Here is a 15,331-nt window from a genome sequence, read left to right as displayed (position 1 = left end):
AGTGTAAAACATATACGTAGTAAAAGACTTTAAGGAACTTGACGTAAAGGGTAGTAATTAATTTGCCGGCGAAGGGTCTTTTACTATCTAAATTTTAAATACATATTACCACGTATGTTCAAATTTTGCGACTTTAAATAATTTAAAAATATTACTAAGAAAGAAACAAAATTAGTCAAAAAGTTTGTACTTATTGCTAGGTTTAGGTTATAATAATTTGTTTTTTTATTCTTTACATACCTATATTATATTAATTATGCTTGATTTTCTCCGTAGTGCTAACATGAAAATTAGTATTGCTGACATGACGATAAATATAGCTGATATATTAGTATGAAATAAATATTGTGTAAAATTAGACTAATTGCACAAAAATAAAAATAACTTTATTATACTAAGAACAACTTACTATAATCTTTTTATTTTTTCCGATATCGTAAATTTTTTTAGCATAAACTAGATATGGAGATCAATTTGTAATATTGATGGCGGGGCAGGTCAAAGGGTAGTTTTTGATGGTTTAATTATGCTAAAGAAACCGATTGCTTTTACCTGAAAATGATGCATACTCACTATTTTGGAAAATTAACATTTTAATGTTATATATTTATTCAGGTTAACTAAGTTCATAAGATTTGAAATAAAAACAAGTGATCTGGCGTAGATTACTTCTGATCATGAATATAAACAGAGCATAGAAGATTTCCTTTGAATTTACAGATTTTGTTCCCATTGTCTTAAAAGATGTTGTAAATTTGGACACGTTTTCGATTTTAATATCAAACTTAGAAGTATAAATGAATCGAATCGATTTGAATATTACCAAATTTTAACGACTGAATTCTATCAAGGTTCAACTTTGATCTCGGATCGAAATATTCAAATATGTTCGCTAGCTATAGAAATAAAATTTTATTTACTTCTACTTACGATACAAAAAAAAACTTACAAAAATTTATTGTTATTTTGCCTATTTTCGCTTATTTCTTATAAATCATAAAAAAAAATTGGTCTTAAAATCAATTGGTTTTTTAAAAAACTTAAATTACTTAGCTCAGAGAGTAACTAATTTTTTAAAAAGAAATTATGCATAGATTAACAGAAAAAATGCATAAAAAAATTTAATCATTGTTTTTTGTTTTCATTTTAATGAAATAGTACAAATCTTATTGATATGAGTTATAATTAAGATATAATTAGGTAGCCCATACCAACAAAAAGCAAATTAAAGGTGGACAGCAGATGAACACCCTACCTGCTGTAACTTCAAATCCACACGAAAACTATATACTGTTCTCAATTTAATAATATATTGAACTTAAATAAATAGAAAACAAATTAGGAAATTTTGGTCACCACATTTTTGCACTTAGAAAAATCAACCATTACATATATGTATATATAGATATCTTAATTAGGCTACTTGGAATTCAAGTAAGCTAGGGTTTTTTTTTTTTTGATAATAGAAAGCTAGGGTTTTAAGATGTATTATAGTATGGAACCTTCATGAGAATTTTGGCTGGATAGGGCGTGTATATTAATATCCTTACCACAATTTTTATTTTTTATTTTATTTTTGAAAATTTATATAATTGGATCTGTAAGTTTATTTGGTCATTAATTTAGTTGGTCAAATTTTGATTGTAATATGATAATTTGGTTTTTTTTTCTTTATTTATTATTCTCTTTGCTAGAATTTTAAATTTTACTCGGACGGTCAAAATTGTCGGACATATAAGCAATGTTAGACACCAAATCAAATAATTTTTTTACATTAGAACCAAAATTTGCCTAATGATTAGGAGACAAAACCTTATCTAAACCAACTCCCAGCTTGATTTTTTTTTTTTTTAAAAAAATTCCTTTTATATTTATAGTAAATCTTAATGAATTTTACTAAATGGTGGAAGTACACATATGTGTATTGGCCCCGGCTTTTCGATATTGGAGTCGGCTTACGGCCAACAACATTTATAATACATGTAAAGTAACATGTTGTAGTGACTAGAAAATTTTGGATATCATATAATAAAAATACAAGACTAAAACTCAATTACAATTACATAGCAGACGCAGATTGTAAAGAGCTAAACATAAATGACGAAAGAAGCAATTTCCCCGACATCAAATATATAATATGTTCCGTTCTACATTAATTTAGCTCAAGGGATCACATAACGTCACAAAGTGTTACAATGTAAACGGTTAGTTATTAGGTAAATTGTATTCCCAAATTGTTGATGAAATGTGCATGTTTGAAGAAACCTCTATGGTAGACTTGGTAGTAGCCAGAAAGGTGATGTTCGGTAGCTTCCCTTTCAAAACATGACCGATATATACAAAGACATGCATGCATGTACGCACATGTATATATGTGTGCGCGCGCGTGCGTGTATTTTATCTTAGAAGTTTTTACCCTAGCCATTGCATAAGCTATTTTAGTATTGTACGATACCTGATAATTTTAATTCGTGCACATCATTTATTCTATATGATATCACACCCAAAAAAAATATTATACTTTAAAATGTCAGGGACTTCAAAGATGTTACCTAGTAGCTACAAGATCGATTAAAAGTAAAAAAGGTTTCAGATAATTTTTAAAGTCTGTTGATGTACAAATTAAAGTTAGCAACCAATCAATATATTTATGTATGCATGTATGTGTGTGTGTGTTGAAACAGTGCAACTTCTCACCTAATATTGAGCCCACACAACTTTCAAAACTTCACGAAACAACCCACCAAAACCGAATCACTTATGCATACATATAAAACGTATGATTTTGACCAAAAACCTATAAATCATATACATACAAAAGTAAACAGAGATACATGCTTAATAGTTTTCTTGTTACTCGATACAAATTGGAATAGGGCAACACTATCCACTCTTTTTCCTATAATTGAGGCCAAATACAACAAGAAAGCTCTAATGCCTATAAATGAACATGATAATTGTTCTTCTGTGGCCAGTGACCAGCCATTTTTATGCCCTAAACAAGCCATGGAGCTCCAAGAATTTTCAACCCGAAAACCGGAGCAAATCCGCTCAAATAGGCTCGGCGAGCTTTTTCAGCATGTGGGAGACTCAACAATGGAGTCTTCACACCAAATTCTTAATGTACAAGAACCTATTTTCCAGCCTGCTTCGTTACCCTTCATTCTTTCCTTTCAGAACCTCACGTATAGCGTAAAAGAGCGTCGCCAAATCGTTCCCGAATTTTTTAGCAGAAGTGATCCTACGATTGCTCATGAATCTTTGTCTGGGAACTCGTTGGAAGACAAATCACGGATGAAAGTTTTACTGAACGAGATCTCCGGTGAGGCGAGGGAAGGCGAGATCATGGCGGTTCTTGGGGCGAGTGGGTCGGGGAAATCAACCCTAATCGATTCGTTGGCTGATCGTATAGCTCGCGAAAGCCTCAAAGGAACAATTACTTTGAATGGTGAAGTTTTGGAATCCAAGCTTCTGAAAGTAATATCAGCGTACGTTATGCAAGATGACTTGCTGTTTCCCATGTTGACTGTTGAAGAAACCCTAATGTTTTCAGCAGAATTCAGGCTTCCAGGAAACATGTCCAAGTCAAGAAAGAGAGCTAGAGTTGAAGCTCTGATCGATCAATTAGGCCTTCGAACCGCTGCGAGGACTGTGATTGGAGATGAAGGCCGCCGAGGGGTGTCAGGAGGCGAGAGGCGTCGAGTTTCAATCGGAACAGACATAATTCATGACCCTATCCTCCTGTTTCTTGATGAGCCCACATCAGGTCTTGACTCCACAAGTGCTTACATGGTGGTGAAAGTACTGCAGAGAATCGCACAGAGTGGAAGCATCGTTATTATGTCGATTCATCAGCCAAGTTACAGGATTCTGAGTTTATTAGACCGTCTGATCATTCTGTCTCGTGGACAAACAGTGTATAGCGGATCTCCAAGGATTCTCCCTCAATTCTTTGAAGAATTTGGGAAACCGATCCCTTTAAATGATGATAAAACTGAATTTGCTCTTGATTACATCCGAGAGCTCGAAGGAATCTCAGGAGGAACCAAGAATCTGGTGGATTTCAATAAAGAATGGCAAAAGAAGAGGAACCCTCCATGCCTGAACTCTAATTGGCCAAAAATATCACTCAAGGAAGCCATAAGTGCAAGCATTTCAATGGGGAAACTGGTTTCTGGAGCCACAAATGTGAACTCAAACCTCTCCTCCTCAGTCCCATTATTTGCAAACCCCGTCTGGAAAGAAATAATCGTCATAGCAAACCGATCAATCACGAATTCTAGACGAGCTCCTGAGCTGTTCGGAGTTCGATTTGCTGCAGTTCTTGTCACTGGAATCATACTGGCCACCATTTTCTGGCGCCTCGATGATACACCAAAAGGTGTTCAAGAAAGATTAGGTTTTTTCGCCTTCGCCATGTCCACGACCTTCTACACATGCGCGGAAGCTATCCCGATCTTTCTCCTCGAAAGATACATTTTCATGAGAGAAACAGCTTACAATGCATACCGTCGTTCTTCCTACGTTCTTTCTCACGCAATAATCTCCATTCCAGCTCTGGTGGTCCTATCCCTCACATTCGCTGTCACCACGTATTGGGCAGTGGGACTATCCGGTGGCATGCCCGGATTCCTCTTCTTCTTCACATTCATCTTAGCCTCCTTCTGGGCCGGAAGCTCGTTCGTAACATTCCTTTCAGGAATCGTGACCAACGTGATGATGGCTTACACGGTTGTCGTAGCAATCTTAGCCTACTTCTTGCTATTCAGCGGCTTTTTCATATCGCGAGATCGAATTCCACCGTACTGGATTTGGTTCCACTATGCTTCTTTAGTGAAGTACCCGTATCAAGGAGTGCTGCAAAACGAATTCGCGGATCCGAACAAGTGTTTTGTGAGGGGCATTCAGGTTTTTGATAATTCACCATTGAAGAATCTTCCTGATTCTTTGAAGCTGAAGCTGCTGCAATCCATGAGCAAATCTCTGGGAATCAAGATCACGAGTTCAACATGCTTGACGACTGGTGCAGATATACTGAAACAAGCTGGAGTTACTGATATAAGCAAATGGAATTGCTTGTGGATTATTGTGGCTTTAGGATTCTTCTTCAGAGTTTTGTTTTACTTTACTTTGTTGATCGGAAGCAAAAACAAGAGAAGGTAAAAAAAAATGGATCGACGGTGCGTGGATTCAATTGCCTTCGATGTTAAATAATTTAATATTAAGTTGAGTAACTAGATTTTTTTAAAGATTTGTCATTTTATAAATACAGTGAGAAAATCAAATTTTGAGAACTCCATAAATTTCATAATATAGATTGTAAAATGTATAAATCTTTGTAATTTTTATGGCTATGAGAAATTTGTATCTATATATGATGAGTACAACTAACATTATATTTTAGGCTTATATAAAGTTGACCAAATTTCGTGTGAGCAAACTTGCCGAAATGATTATCTAACTTGACCTATTTTGAGTTTTATACATCAATATAATCAAATTTAAGTTTTGATTCTGTAATTTTTTTTTTTACATATGTTGATGTCCGTCGAATATGAAAACACTTTGTAGTATTATCAACATTTTTCATATGATATCTACAGTTTCGGCTATTACATTAGTATTTAGACAAAATGTGGATAAAGTAAAAAGAAAAAAAAAACTAAGTTACAGTGCTGTTAAAACACAATTTTAACTATTTGAAGAATCGAAACCTAAATTATGCAAACTTTGAGAGGTTGGATTCGCTGTTTTTCTTATATGATACATAAAGCGTACGAGTCTTATAGTTAAGAATTTGATATCATGCATTGTATATATTTTTAGATGAACAAAATTGTTCTTTTTCATAATTATATATAGTGTTTATTATTTTTTTTCTGAAATCAATCTGTATTATGATATGCAATTCACTGAGAGACAGAGTCAAATTTAACTAGAAGAGAATTTGTTTCAATTTTATATAAAGTTCAGTGACCATGCATATCACTGTAATACAAAATATTATTACTATAAAATAAAACATCGTACATATAAAATTGCTAAGCAGTGCCCGTGTGTGTGTATTATTTGATCGAGAGATTAGGAGTGTATAATGTACCGTGAAGTATTGTATATGGTACCAAAAATTATTGTATAAGAAAATTTTATACCTATATCATTATACCCAAATATCGGTACGATATCGATATATATATGTCTTTTTATACCGAAAATTTTTATAAATTTATTGTTTAAAATATTATAGATTCTTAAATTTTTATGTTTCAATATTCTGGTATATACTAAAATTTTCAAATTTCATACCAATATCATACCAAAAAATTCATATCGTTACCGACCGTACCGAAATTTTCGATATACGATAAATTTATATTCTATATTTTTTCCCATCCCTACAAGAGGTTATTGAAGTACTTGACAATAATATGATTTCAATGAATCATTTTTATTCCAACGTACATATGTAATTCATTTTTAAATAGCAAGAAATATATACATACATATATAAATACATATATCCATGGATGTCACTGGACTCAATCTAAATTAAATACACATTTAAGACTAATCTAGTTAATTACTTATTTATTTATAATTATAATTATACTAATCACAAATGCATTTCAGATTCATTTTAAGTTTTATTGTAATTGGTATAATTATGGTGTAAATAAATAATAAATGAATTTGAGTTCCTTTGTTTAAGTTATTTAACAATTAAAATAAATTTTAAATCACGGAGTTAAAATGACTCAATCAAAACACAACCATAAAGTTCCAATTATTCGTCTGTGTAAAAACATCTCAACAAAAAAAGGCCAAATTCATTATACATACCTATGCTCCCAAACTAAGTACAAGAAATGTTCCTCTGCAGTTGACTATATTACTCTTTACAAATGAACCGAGGTGCCAGAACGCGGGATTAAGTGTAATATCAGACAACATGGCTAAGAGGGCCGATACCCAATTCATCTTCGATATCATCTGTTTCTTCAAAAAGTCTGAGGAACCGTGCCTGCTCTTGCTGCCTCTTTCTTTTCTGCCAGTATTTGTATGCGGCTACCAAGCCAACGATACTCACAGAAGAAACTACAGCAATAATAGCCGCAGTTACAGCCCAATGCATCCCAGTTGAATCTTCTTTCGGCCTGGAGGAATTATCTGAAACTGGCAGACAAATGTTCAAACCAACAATTTATTTGATTGCAAAATGATATATTGATATGATCGTGTCAATAACAGGTTAACTAAACATTTGATTCAAGACGCACCATTTCCATGAGGGGTACATTCTGGACACAGAAATGTTGCATTGAGTTCTTTGTCTTTGAAATGAGTATATTTGCTATCAGGCTTAGTGAAATCAGAAGCACAAAATTCCCACTCATCGAATGTATCATCTGATAAAGCATCCTTCTCATAGAATCCACATCGTTTACACTTTATACCAGGAAGTTCTGTCAGAGGCTGGAAAGAAAATAAGCATGTTCAATTTTGCATCCAAAGGTGCAAATTCCATTTGCACCAGATAAACCATTTGATGATTGATACAACGTGCAAATTTCTAAACTTAGCGTCAGTAACCAAATTGGAGTAAATGAGGCATTGAGAGATACATGTACAATATAATCAAGGTCACCCAAACAATGGGAAGAAATTCTTTAGCAGAACATCTTATTTCATGTGACTATCACAAAACAGAAGATATTGGAAGCTTTAATTTATGGATAACGGAAGATGGAAAAGACCAAAAACATGAAAAGAACTGTTTGTGGACAAGATGCTAATTCTATTTAGCAAAAATAATAGATGAACCATCAGCAGTAATTCCATGAAAACAGAGAATAAGTCAAATTGACAGCTAAGAAAACGTTATACTGTATGCACTACCTCTCCAGTTCTTCAACAAGAGCATTTTAACCGAGTTAACAATATGTCTAATTTTTTTAAGATATTGCTACAGCTTTTTCCCACATATAATTCACAACGAAACAATTATCAGACTGCAACCACAAGAGAGATCATGGACTAGAATTTAAACCTCGTAAACCATTTTTTAAGAATCATATTCATTACTTTACCTGCCAAGACTCCACACCTTTAAAGGTGTAGACTACATGCTTTTCCTTCACATCTGGTAAAAATGTCCTGTTCTCCCCATTGCACCGAAAGTAGACTGCTGGCTTCATGGGAAGCCATTCATGGGTCGTAAATATCTCGATAGAATCAAGTGTGACTACTGCAGCCGGTATCAACACTGAAGACAACCAACAAAGCGAGAGAACGAAAAAATTACCATCAACTCACATGAATAACTTAATGATATCAACATAACACAAGTGAGAATCATCTCAAGAACTCTTGATTGGTTACAAAAACAAGGATCAAGATTCAAAATCCAAAAATATTCAGCTCTTTCGGTGGCTAAAACTCACCAATTCATTATCTGCATAAAAAAAAAAAAAAAAAAACTGGCACACAATCTGTTCCCCGAATAGATCTTCACTCTCTGTGATTCCATCATAATCTCAAACATTTCAATCAGCTTTAGCACACAACTCGCAAATCCTAACAATCTATTGGACTCGTAAATTATTAAATTTTATTTCAAAGAACCACTCTTCACACAAATTACCACCTTCAAGCACAAAATTCAACCATTTTTTTCTCACATTCAACTGCTGATTATCACATAAAAATTTCAAAATAAATTCACCTGGAAAGCAGCTGAGAATAATCGAACATAGAAAAAGCAACAGACGACGAACCCTAGCCATATGCACAGAATCTTCGCCGCCTCCGATCAAAGAGAAAGCAATCAATATCAATTATCAAACCGCTTTCGATCGGAGAAATTCTTATTTCCCCAGGCAGATCAAAAGCTAGCTTGAAGAACGAGTAATCGGGAGAGCACAGAATCTGGTTCGCGCGTTTTTCAACGGTCTTCGGCGTTTGTGCGGTTCGTTATTAAGGTTGTACCAAACACAACGTAACAGAGGTTTGGGTCATTGGGTGTTTTGTTCTAAACAAATTGATCGCTTAAAAATACGGCCGAACTTTTCGCATAAAAAAAAAGTATTTTATTAAAAAAATCTTTATTATTTTAAATTTATTATATATATATATCTCAATCAGAAACAAACACTTTAGTCTGTAACTGGTAAGCTTTGGTAAAGAAGGAAGGCCAGCATAGGTACATGGACACAATACTGCCCATGGTTGAAGCACCAATCAGCATATTAGTCACCACAATTTGCAACTGAATGGCCTCCAGTGGCGACACTCCGCCCATTATAAGTCCTGTCATCGACCCCGTAAACGTTATCAGTTCTAATGTTTACGCATTGTCCAGAATTGGAGACAGGGCAAGTATCAGCGCCCTTTTCACCTGCTGCAGCGCCGCCTGACCAGGAGTCGCCCCCAGCGCCAGGGCCGTCTCTACCCACATACAAGAAGAATAAAAAGATGGTTAAACCAATGCAAAATTATTCTTTAAATTGTAAATAATAATTACATATTGTTTGTTACGGAAGGGACTTTACCAAGTTCGATTGTGTCTTTATATCATCCCGGAGTTTTTTCATGGCAATGCCGATAACTGTCATTGAACTGCCAACCATCATCCCCGAAACAGAGATGAAGTACCGTGGGCTGAACGGAGAGACGCGCAAAATCACTAGCCAATTGCGCAATAGCAGCTTCCTCTGATCCACTACGGTGTACCAAATCATCTCGAATGGACAAGATCTGTTTGATCAATGGTGAGTCTTCTTTGTGCCATGTCCAATTCCATACACCTCCAAAACAACTGCAAGTATGATTCACCCATCTAATCCAAAGACTATCATTCTTGTCATGAATTTTCCATAAGGTTTTAGCTATAAACACACGATTCCACGCTTTCAAATTCTAAAGTCCGAGCCCTCCATCCCCTAACGGTTTACACAACATATCCCAAGCAATCGGTGGATACCCCATTCCACTATGTGATACCCCAAGAAATGGATGTTTTCAGTTGTTATAAGATTCTATTGTATGGTTATTTTTGCTTGGTCTAGACAAGAAGTGTGACAAAATCCGACATTTTCAAAGTCAGATTGCACCGAAACTAATTAATCTCAGTTGAGTCACACTCATTATAATAGTAAGTTATAATGTTTATCTTTCTATCATATGACTCCAAGTAAAAAAAATTGTTATGAAAAATAACTTTCCACAACCTCAAGACTTCTCAGAAACAATCAAGAATTGTAAAGACAAGAATTACAGCAATTAACAGTCAAGTATATGTCAAGGAGGAGGAGTTATGGGCTTGTTCTTTCTCATTGTCTTGACGTTGGAATATACCGATCAATGCTCAACAAAAATAACATAAAAAGAATACAAATCATGCCATCTTGTTGCATTTAATGTGAGAGAATTCAAGGTTTTATGTACCTGTCATGAATTACTAGTACAAGGGTAGTATCCACATAATATATGTAAGGATCCAATTTTAATTTGATTATATGTGATCTTTACTCGAGACAGATTGGTTTTTGTGAATGACAACTGTTATGTACTGTGTCGACTGACAGAAGTATCGATGTTGCACTTATACTTTGATTGCCATATTTGTAAGAGCATTTGGGATGGGATACAAAATTGGCTAGAGATGAGGAAGAACATTCGATCACCAACGACCATTCTTAAGGCATTTCGAAGTCTTTACGGTGCAACTCTACACTAGCAAGAATGAGATTAATGGCCTTGGTGGCTATAGTATATCATTTGTGAAATTTGCATAACAAAGTCATGTTTGAAAATGTACAACCAAACATTAAAGACATAATCAAGAGGATTCAGATTCACGTCTTTCGTTATTTATCCAACGCATCTGATAATGGTATTATCGTAGCTTATTGTTATTGATTCTCTTATGATTTGCACTATGATTATCTCTTGGAGATGTCCGAGATATTTGTAATTCTGACTATTTTTTACCAAATTCAATGGAAGTAATATTTCATTAAAAAAAATGAAACCAAATGTTGAACTCTAGACTTTCTTTCCCCACAAATATTTAGAACTTTTTAAGCACGCACCATATCCATATATTATTACATGACATAACATATATATATATATATATATATATATATATATATATATATTGAAAATTATATTTTCTAGAAAAAATGTATAAATGAAATCTTTGTTACATCGTATTTATTGGAAAATAGCTTTCTCACAACAAAACAAATAAAACCGAACATACCTCTACTTCTTCCATCTTAAATAAAATATGCTTATGCGAAGCATATATGTGATTATTGAAATTCTTAAATCCCAGTTCTGAATTGTGGGGTAATAAAACTGGACCAATCCTGAATATTATATGGAAATTGACGGATTTAGATCGTTAAAAATTATAACCGACTTAAATTTGATCGATCCAAATTGGGATAATTTTTTTAATGATTGTGTACATTAATAAGTTCTTTGTCAAATTAATTAAAAAAATTAAATATATTATTGGCTCCATTCAAATCAATTTTCAAGCAATCTGAACTCATTCAACATTGATGTAGAAAATAATTCAGCCCAAAATCGATGTAACTGATCTCGGATTAAACTTAATTAAACTAGATCGATTTTGGAACAGTTCCAGATGATTCCATCCGGTTATATTATATATCATACCGTACCAAACCGAAAATATATATATATATATATATATATATATATATATATATATATATATATATATTGTATATCATATTGAAATTATGGTATTAAAAATATTTATATTGATGCCGTGTTGAAAATTTTCATATAATAAGGCTCGGTATGGTATTAATATATGAGTAGGTCTCTTGTGAGATACTCACGAATCTTTATCTGTGAGACATGTCAACTTTATTGATATTCACAATAAAAAGTAATACTCTTAGTATTAAAAGTAATATTTTTTCATGTATGACCCAAATAAGATATTTGTCTTACAAAATACGAGTTGTGAGATCGTATCACACCAGTTTTTGTTTTTTCTTTTAAAAAAAATAAGGTCTTTTTTTGTAGAAAACAATATTTACTGATATTTTAAAAAATAAGGTCTTTTTTTTGGTAGAAAACAGTATATACTGATGGCAAAAACTTGTGTGATACGGTCTCACAGCTCGTATTTTGTGAGACAGATATTTTATTTGGGTCATCAATGAAAAAATATTACGTTTTATACTAAGAATATTAATTTGAGTGAGTCTCATGTGAAACCATCTCACGGATCTTAATCTGTGAGACGGATCAACTCTACTCATATTCACAATAAAAAGTAATACTCTTAGCATAAAAAGTAATATTTTTTCATAGATGACCCAAATAAGAGACCTGTCTCACAAATACGACCCGTGAGACCGTCTTACACAAGTTTTTGTCTATTAATTTTTATTGTGAATATTTGTAAAATTGACCCGTCTTACAGATAAAGATTCGTAAGACCGTCTCACAAGAAACATTTTTTTTAAAATAAATTATTTTTTTATTTAAAATATTATATAAATTTTAATTTATATATATTATTTCGATATTTTGATATATATGAAATTTTTTTAATTTCATATTATTATCGTATTGAAAATTTTAATATCAATATCATATCAATAATAAAATTTTGATAAATTATTAAATTAAATATATTTTTTTTTAGTAAGATAACCTCGATATAATAACCAAGATAGGGTAGCGGTAACCATCCTGTACACACATCAATTTATAAGAAAACTAAGGGATATATTTAATTACCAATGTTTTAGGGGTCAGATTGTAATTCATTTTTCAGGAGTGCTGGGCATTTTGCAAAACCCCAGCTTGCTTCGTGTATTTTCAGTGCTCGTTGCTCCAAAAATTCGAACAAAAATGAGTTTACTCAGACAAGCCGCCGCGAAATGGAGCCGGGTGATCAACATGGCTCGTCAAATCCGAGTTGCGCCTCCGATTTTTTCCATCTCGCCGAAGCTTTTCTCCACAGATTCCGCCGAGCCGAGCCAGGGTCCCTCTATTGATCAGTTTCTAAATCCACCCCGAGGTATTTTTTTCATTTTAATTTTATGTCCCCCCCCCCCCCCCCCAATAGTTAATGTTTTGTGATGTTATACTCTTTCTGAATTTGGGGTTTAGGGTTTTACGATTGCTCGATGTTGGATGTTTTTCTTTTAACTTATTGCTGGATATAGTTTCCCTGATAAACCAATCATCGATTCGTTAGTCTGTTTGTGCTTATTGGGTCACAAATTATTGTAGTTGGAAAGGGATAAAAATTTGAAGTGATTGGTGGTAAGAAGAGGTTAGATGAACTTTAGTTGAGCTGTAAATTTATGTTAAGCTGCGTCTGATTAACGTGCTGCTAAAAATTGATGTCATTGGACAAACAAATTACCAACAATTTCTTTGATTCATATTTGGATATGAGTTGATTTGTCTGGGTTGACGTATTGATGAGATGTTAGCTGCTTTTTTCAGGTTTGATTTATGGGAGAATAACTAGTATCACAAAGTATACGACCAAGAATGATATTATCAATATGCTGGATGAAAGTGACTTGAGTCCTGACAAGCTCAAAGTTGAATACAATCGCAGTTATCTTCCATTGTCAATGTAAATATTCTCCTTTCCTTGTTCTGCGAGAAAAGATCTGAACTTTGAAATGAAGAAAGGTGGTAAAGTTCATAGATTTTTATGTCTGTTGAGTGTACAATGCATTATCCTTGTTCTTGTCTTTTGTTTTGTCTGAAAAATAAATATGTAGTTCCATTTAGACTTTGTAGCTGGGCCCTTTAGTAGCGTTACATTATTTTCTCACCCCCAATTGGCAATTCCCAACAAAGTCGCTAAGAATTTTTTCTCATCAAACATTGTTTCTTGATTTAATTGCTTATGTAAAATTTAATATATGTCCTCTTAGGAAACACATCTTTACATAAAAATCATTTTATGGACGAAGGGATTGATATTATAAGTTATCGCTGTATTATTGGCCTGTTCTAGGATGGTTGAGTTCTCCTCTCCATCAGCTTATGACTCTGCTATAAAGGCAATCAATCGGAAAGGTCGTTTGTTTACTCTGGCAAGGGTAAATGCTTTCAGATTTTTTTCAACTTCATCTATTGCATTCTCTATTTCTTCGATTTTTTATTCCTTTGTGAACCTGGTTCCAGACCGATAGAGCTCAGTGGGATGCTATTGCTCCTTATGATGGAAAAGCGGTATGATACATTTTGAAAAGATCAACCAAATTCCATGACTAAATATATAACTCAATTACTGTTACTATGACAAGATACTCATACAACTGATTAATTTTTTAAAAAAAAAACAAAAGATTTTGCTTCAGGGAATCCCTAGCACTGCACTGCCTGATGATGTCGAACGCTTCCTTTCTGGTTGCCAGTATGATTCATCTTCCATTTCAATGCCTCCGAGGTTAATACTGGAATCTCAATCTTGTTCCATGAGGAGAAAAACACATAAAAACATTTGTTACTTTATTGGCTGCACATCTCTCCTTGTCAAACTTTTGTTGGATATAATTTTCTTGTTATTGCTGCAGATCAACACTCCGAGGCCCTGTTAAAACAGTACTTGTGCGCTTCTCGTCTCAGACGTTAGCTGCGCATGCGTATATCACAAAGAACCGAGGGTTTTGTCTCAATAATCAAATCTCGGTGAAAGTTCTTCATTAGCTTTTTTTCCTCTGATTGTTTTCATGTTTTTAGAAGTTCAAATTGCAGTGTGTTGGCAATGCTTTGAGATGATAGCTTTTCCTTGAGGCAGAAAGCAAAAGGAGTTGATACACTTTGGTGTTAGAAAAAATACATGCTCATGTATGAACTTTCCTTTTCCATTATTTGATTTTGTTGAGTAGAGCAAGTTGCTTTTTCTAGATCAGATTTCTGAAGCGTGTAAGGTATGTATTGCCTTACATTTTACTCTAGAAATATGTTATTATCAGGGGCGTAAATAATAAATGTGGCCCTATGCTGAAATTACATGGTTTTCAAATCGAAACAGATAAACATAGTTTGACTCGTGGTATGAATGTTCTAATCTATCGTCAAACCGACAGCCAAATTTTGATTTGCCCAGGCTATTGTTTAATCGAATCATGTATCTTCTTTAATAGTGTTATTTATACTCTATTTTTTCATTTTCTACACACGCTCCATTTTTATGAGTAAAATTTATATATTAATTAGAGTGTAATTTATGAGTAAAATAAATGGGAGTGTTATAAATATTAACCATCTTGTTTATGTTATTTATGTGATTTACCCTGCAAGGGCACAT

At 33.5% G+C, this 15,331-nt stretch overlaps 3 protein-coding genes across 4 annotated transcripts; 2 read left to right on the top strand and 1 right to left on the bottom strand.

The window, feature by feature from the left end:
• Nucleotides 1-2,822: 2,822 nt before the first annotated feature.
• LOC140826165 (ABC transporter G family member 6-like) lies at nt 2,823-5,369 on the top strand. Its single transcript, XM_073188327.1, has one exon. It carries the CDS (start codon nt 2,935-2,937, stop codon nt 5,161-5,163), a length of 2,229 nt encoding a protein of 742 aa, XP_073044428.1. The 5' UTR covers nt 2,823-2,934; the 3' UTR covers nt 5,164-5,369.
• Nucleotides 5,370-6,784: 1,415 nt separating this feature from the next.
• On the bottom strand, nt 6,785-9,024 carry LOC140826164 (uncharacterized). Of its 2 annotated transcripts, none has more exons than XM_073188325.1 (4): nt 8,723-9,024; nt 8,088-8,263; nt 7,278-7,473; nt 6,785-7,167 (listed from the first exon to the last, which is right to left on the bottom strand). In XM_073188325.1, exons 1-4 carry the CDS (start codon nt 8,781-8,783, stop codon nt 6,941-6,943), a joined length of 660 nt encoding a protein of 219 aa, XP_073044426.1. In that variant the 5' UTR covers nt 8,784-9,024; the 3' UTR covers nt 6,785-6,940. The 2 variants fall into 2 exon arrangements, with proteins under 2 accessions (XP_073044426.1, XP_073044425.1); XM_073188324.1 differs by having other exon boundaries at nt 6,785-7,173; nt 8,723-9,021.
• Nucleotides 9,025-12,790: 3,766 nt separating this feature from the next.
• On the top strand, nt 12,791-14,891 carry LOC140826163 (uncharacterized). Its single transcript, XM_073188323.1, has 6 exons — nt 12,791-13,072; nt 13,507-13,642; nt 14,033-14,117; nt 14,203-14,250; nt 14,367-14,467; nt 14,595-14,891. The coding sequence occupies exons 1-6, from the start codon at nt 12,904-12,906 to the stop codon at nt 14,725-14,727; spliced, it is 672 nt and encodes a 223-aa protein (XP_073044424.1). The 5' UTR covers nt 12,791-12,903; the 3' UTR covers nt 14,728-14,891.
• The last annotated feature ends 440 nt before the right edge of the window (nt 14,892-15,331 follow it).

This window comes from Primulina eburnea, chromosome 3, assembly GCF_022965805.1.
Source record: "Primulina eburnea isolate SZY01 chromosome 3, ASM2296580v1, whole genome shotgun sequence".
Lineage (NCBI taxonomy): Eukaryota > Viridiplantae > Streptophyta > Magnoliopsida > Lamiales > Gesneriaceae > Primulina > Primulina eburnea.
Note: the sequence above shows the minus strand (reverse complement) of the source record. Positions and strands in the feature narration are given on the sequence as shown.

Bases quoted from the DNA above. Each gene is read 5' to 3' on its own strand.
- LOC140826165 (XM_073188327.1), top strand. From the start codon at position 2,935: ATGCCTATAAATGAACATGATAATTGTTCTTCTGTGGCCAGTGACCAG.
- LOC140826164 (XM_073188324.1), bottom strand. From the start codon at position 8,783: ATGGCTAGGGTTCGTCGTCTGTTGCTTTTTCTATGTTCGATTATTCTC. The intron at 7,474-8,087 runs GTAAAGTAATGA...TTTTCTTTCCAG, and splicing joins AAGGTGTGGAGTCTTGGCAG to CCTCTGACAGAACTTCCTGG. The intron at 7,174-7,277 runs GTGCGTCTTGAA...TTTGTCTGCCAG, and splicing joins ATGTACCCCTCATGGAAATG to TTTCAGATAATTCCTCCAGG.
- LOC140826163 (XM_073188323.1), top strand. From the start codon at position 12,904: ATGAGTTTACTCAGACAAGCCGCCGCGAAATGGAGCCGGGTGATCAAC. The intron at 13,073-13,506 runs GTATTTTTTTCA...TGCTTTTTTCAG, and splicing joins GTTTCTAAATCCACCCCGAG to GTTTGATTTATGGGAGAATA. The intron at 14,468-14,594 runs GTTAATACTGGA...TTATTGCTGCAG, and splicing joins TCCATTTCAATGCCTCCGAG to ATCAACACTCCGAGGCCCTG.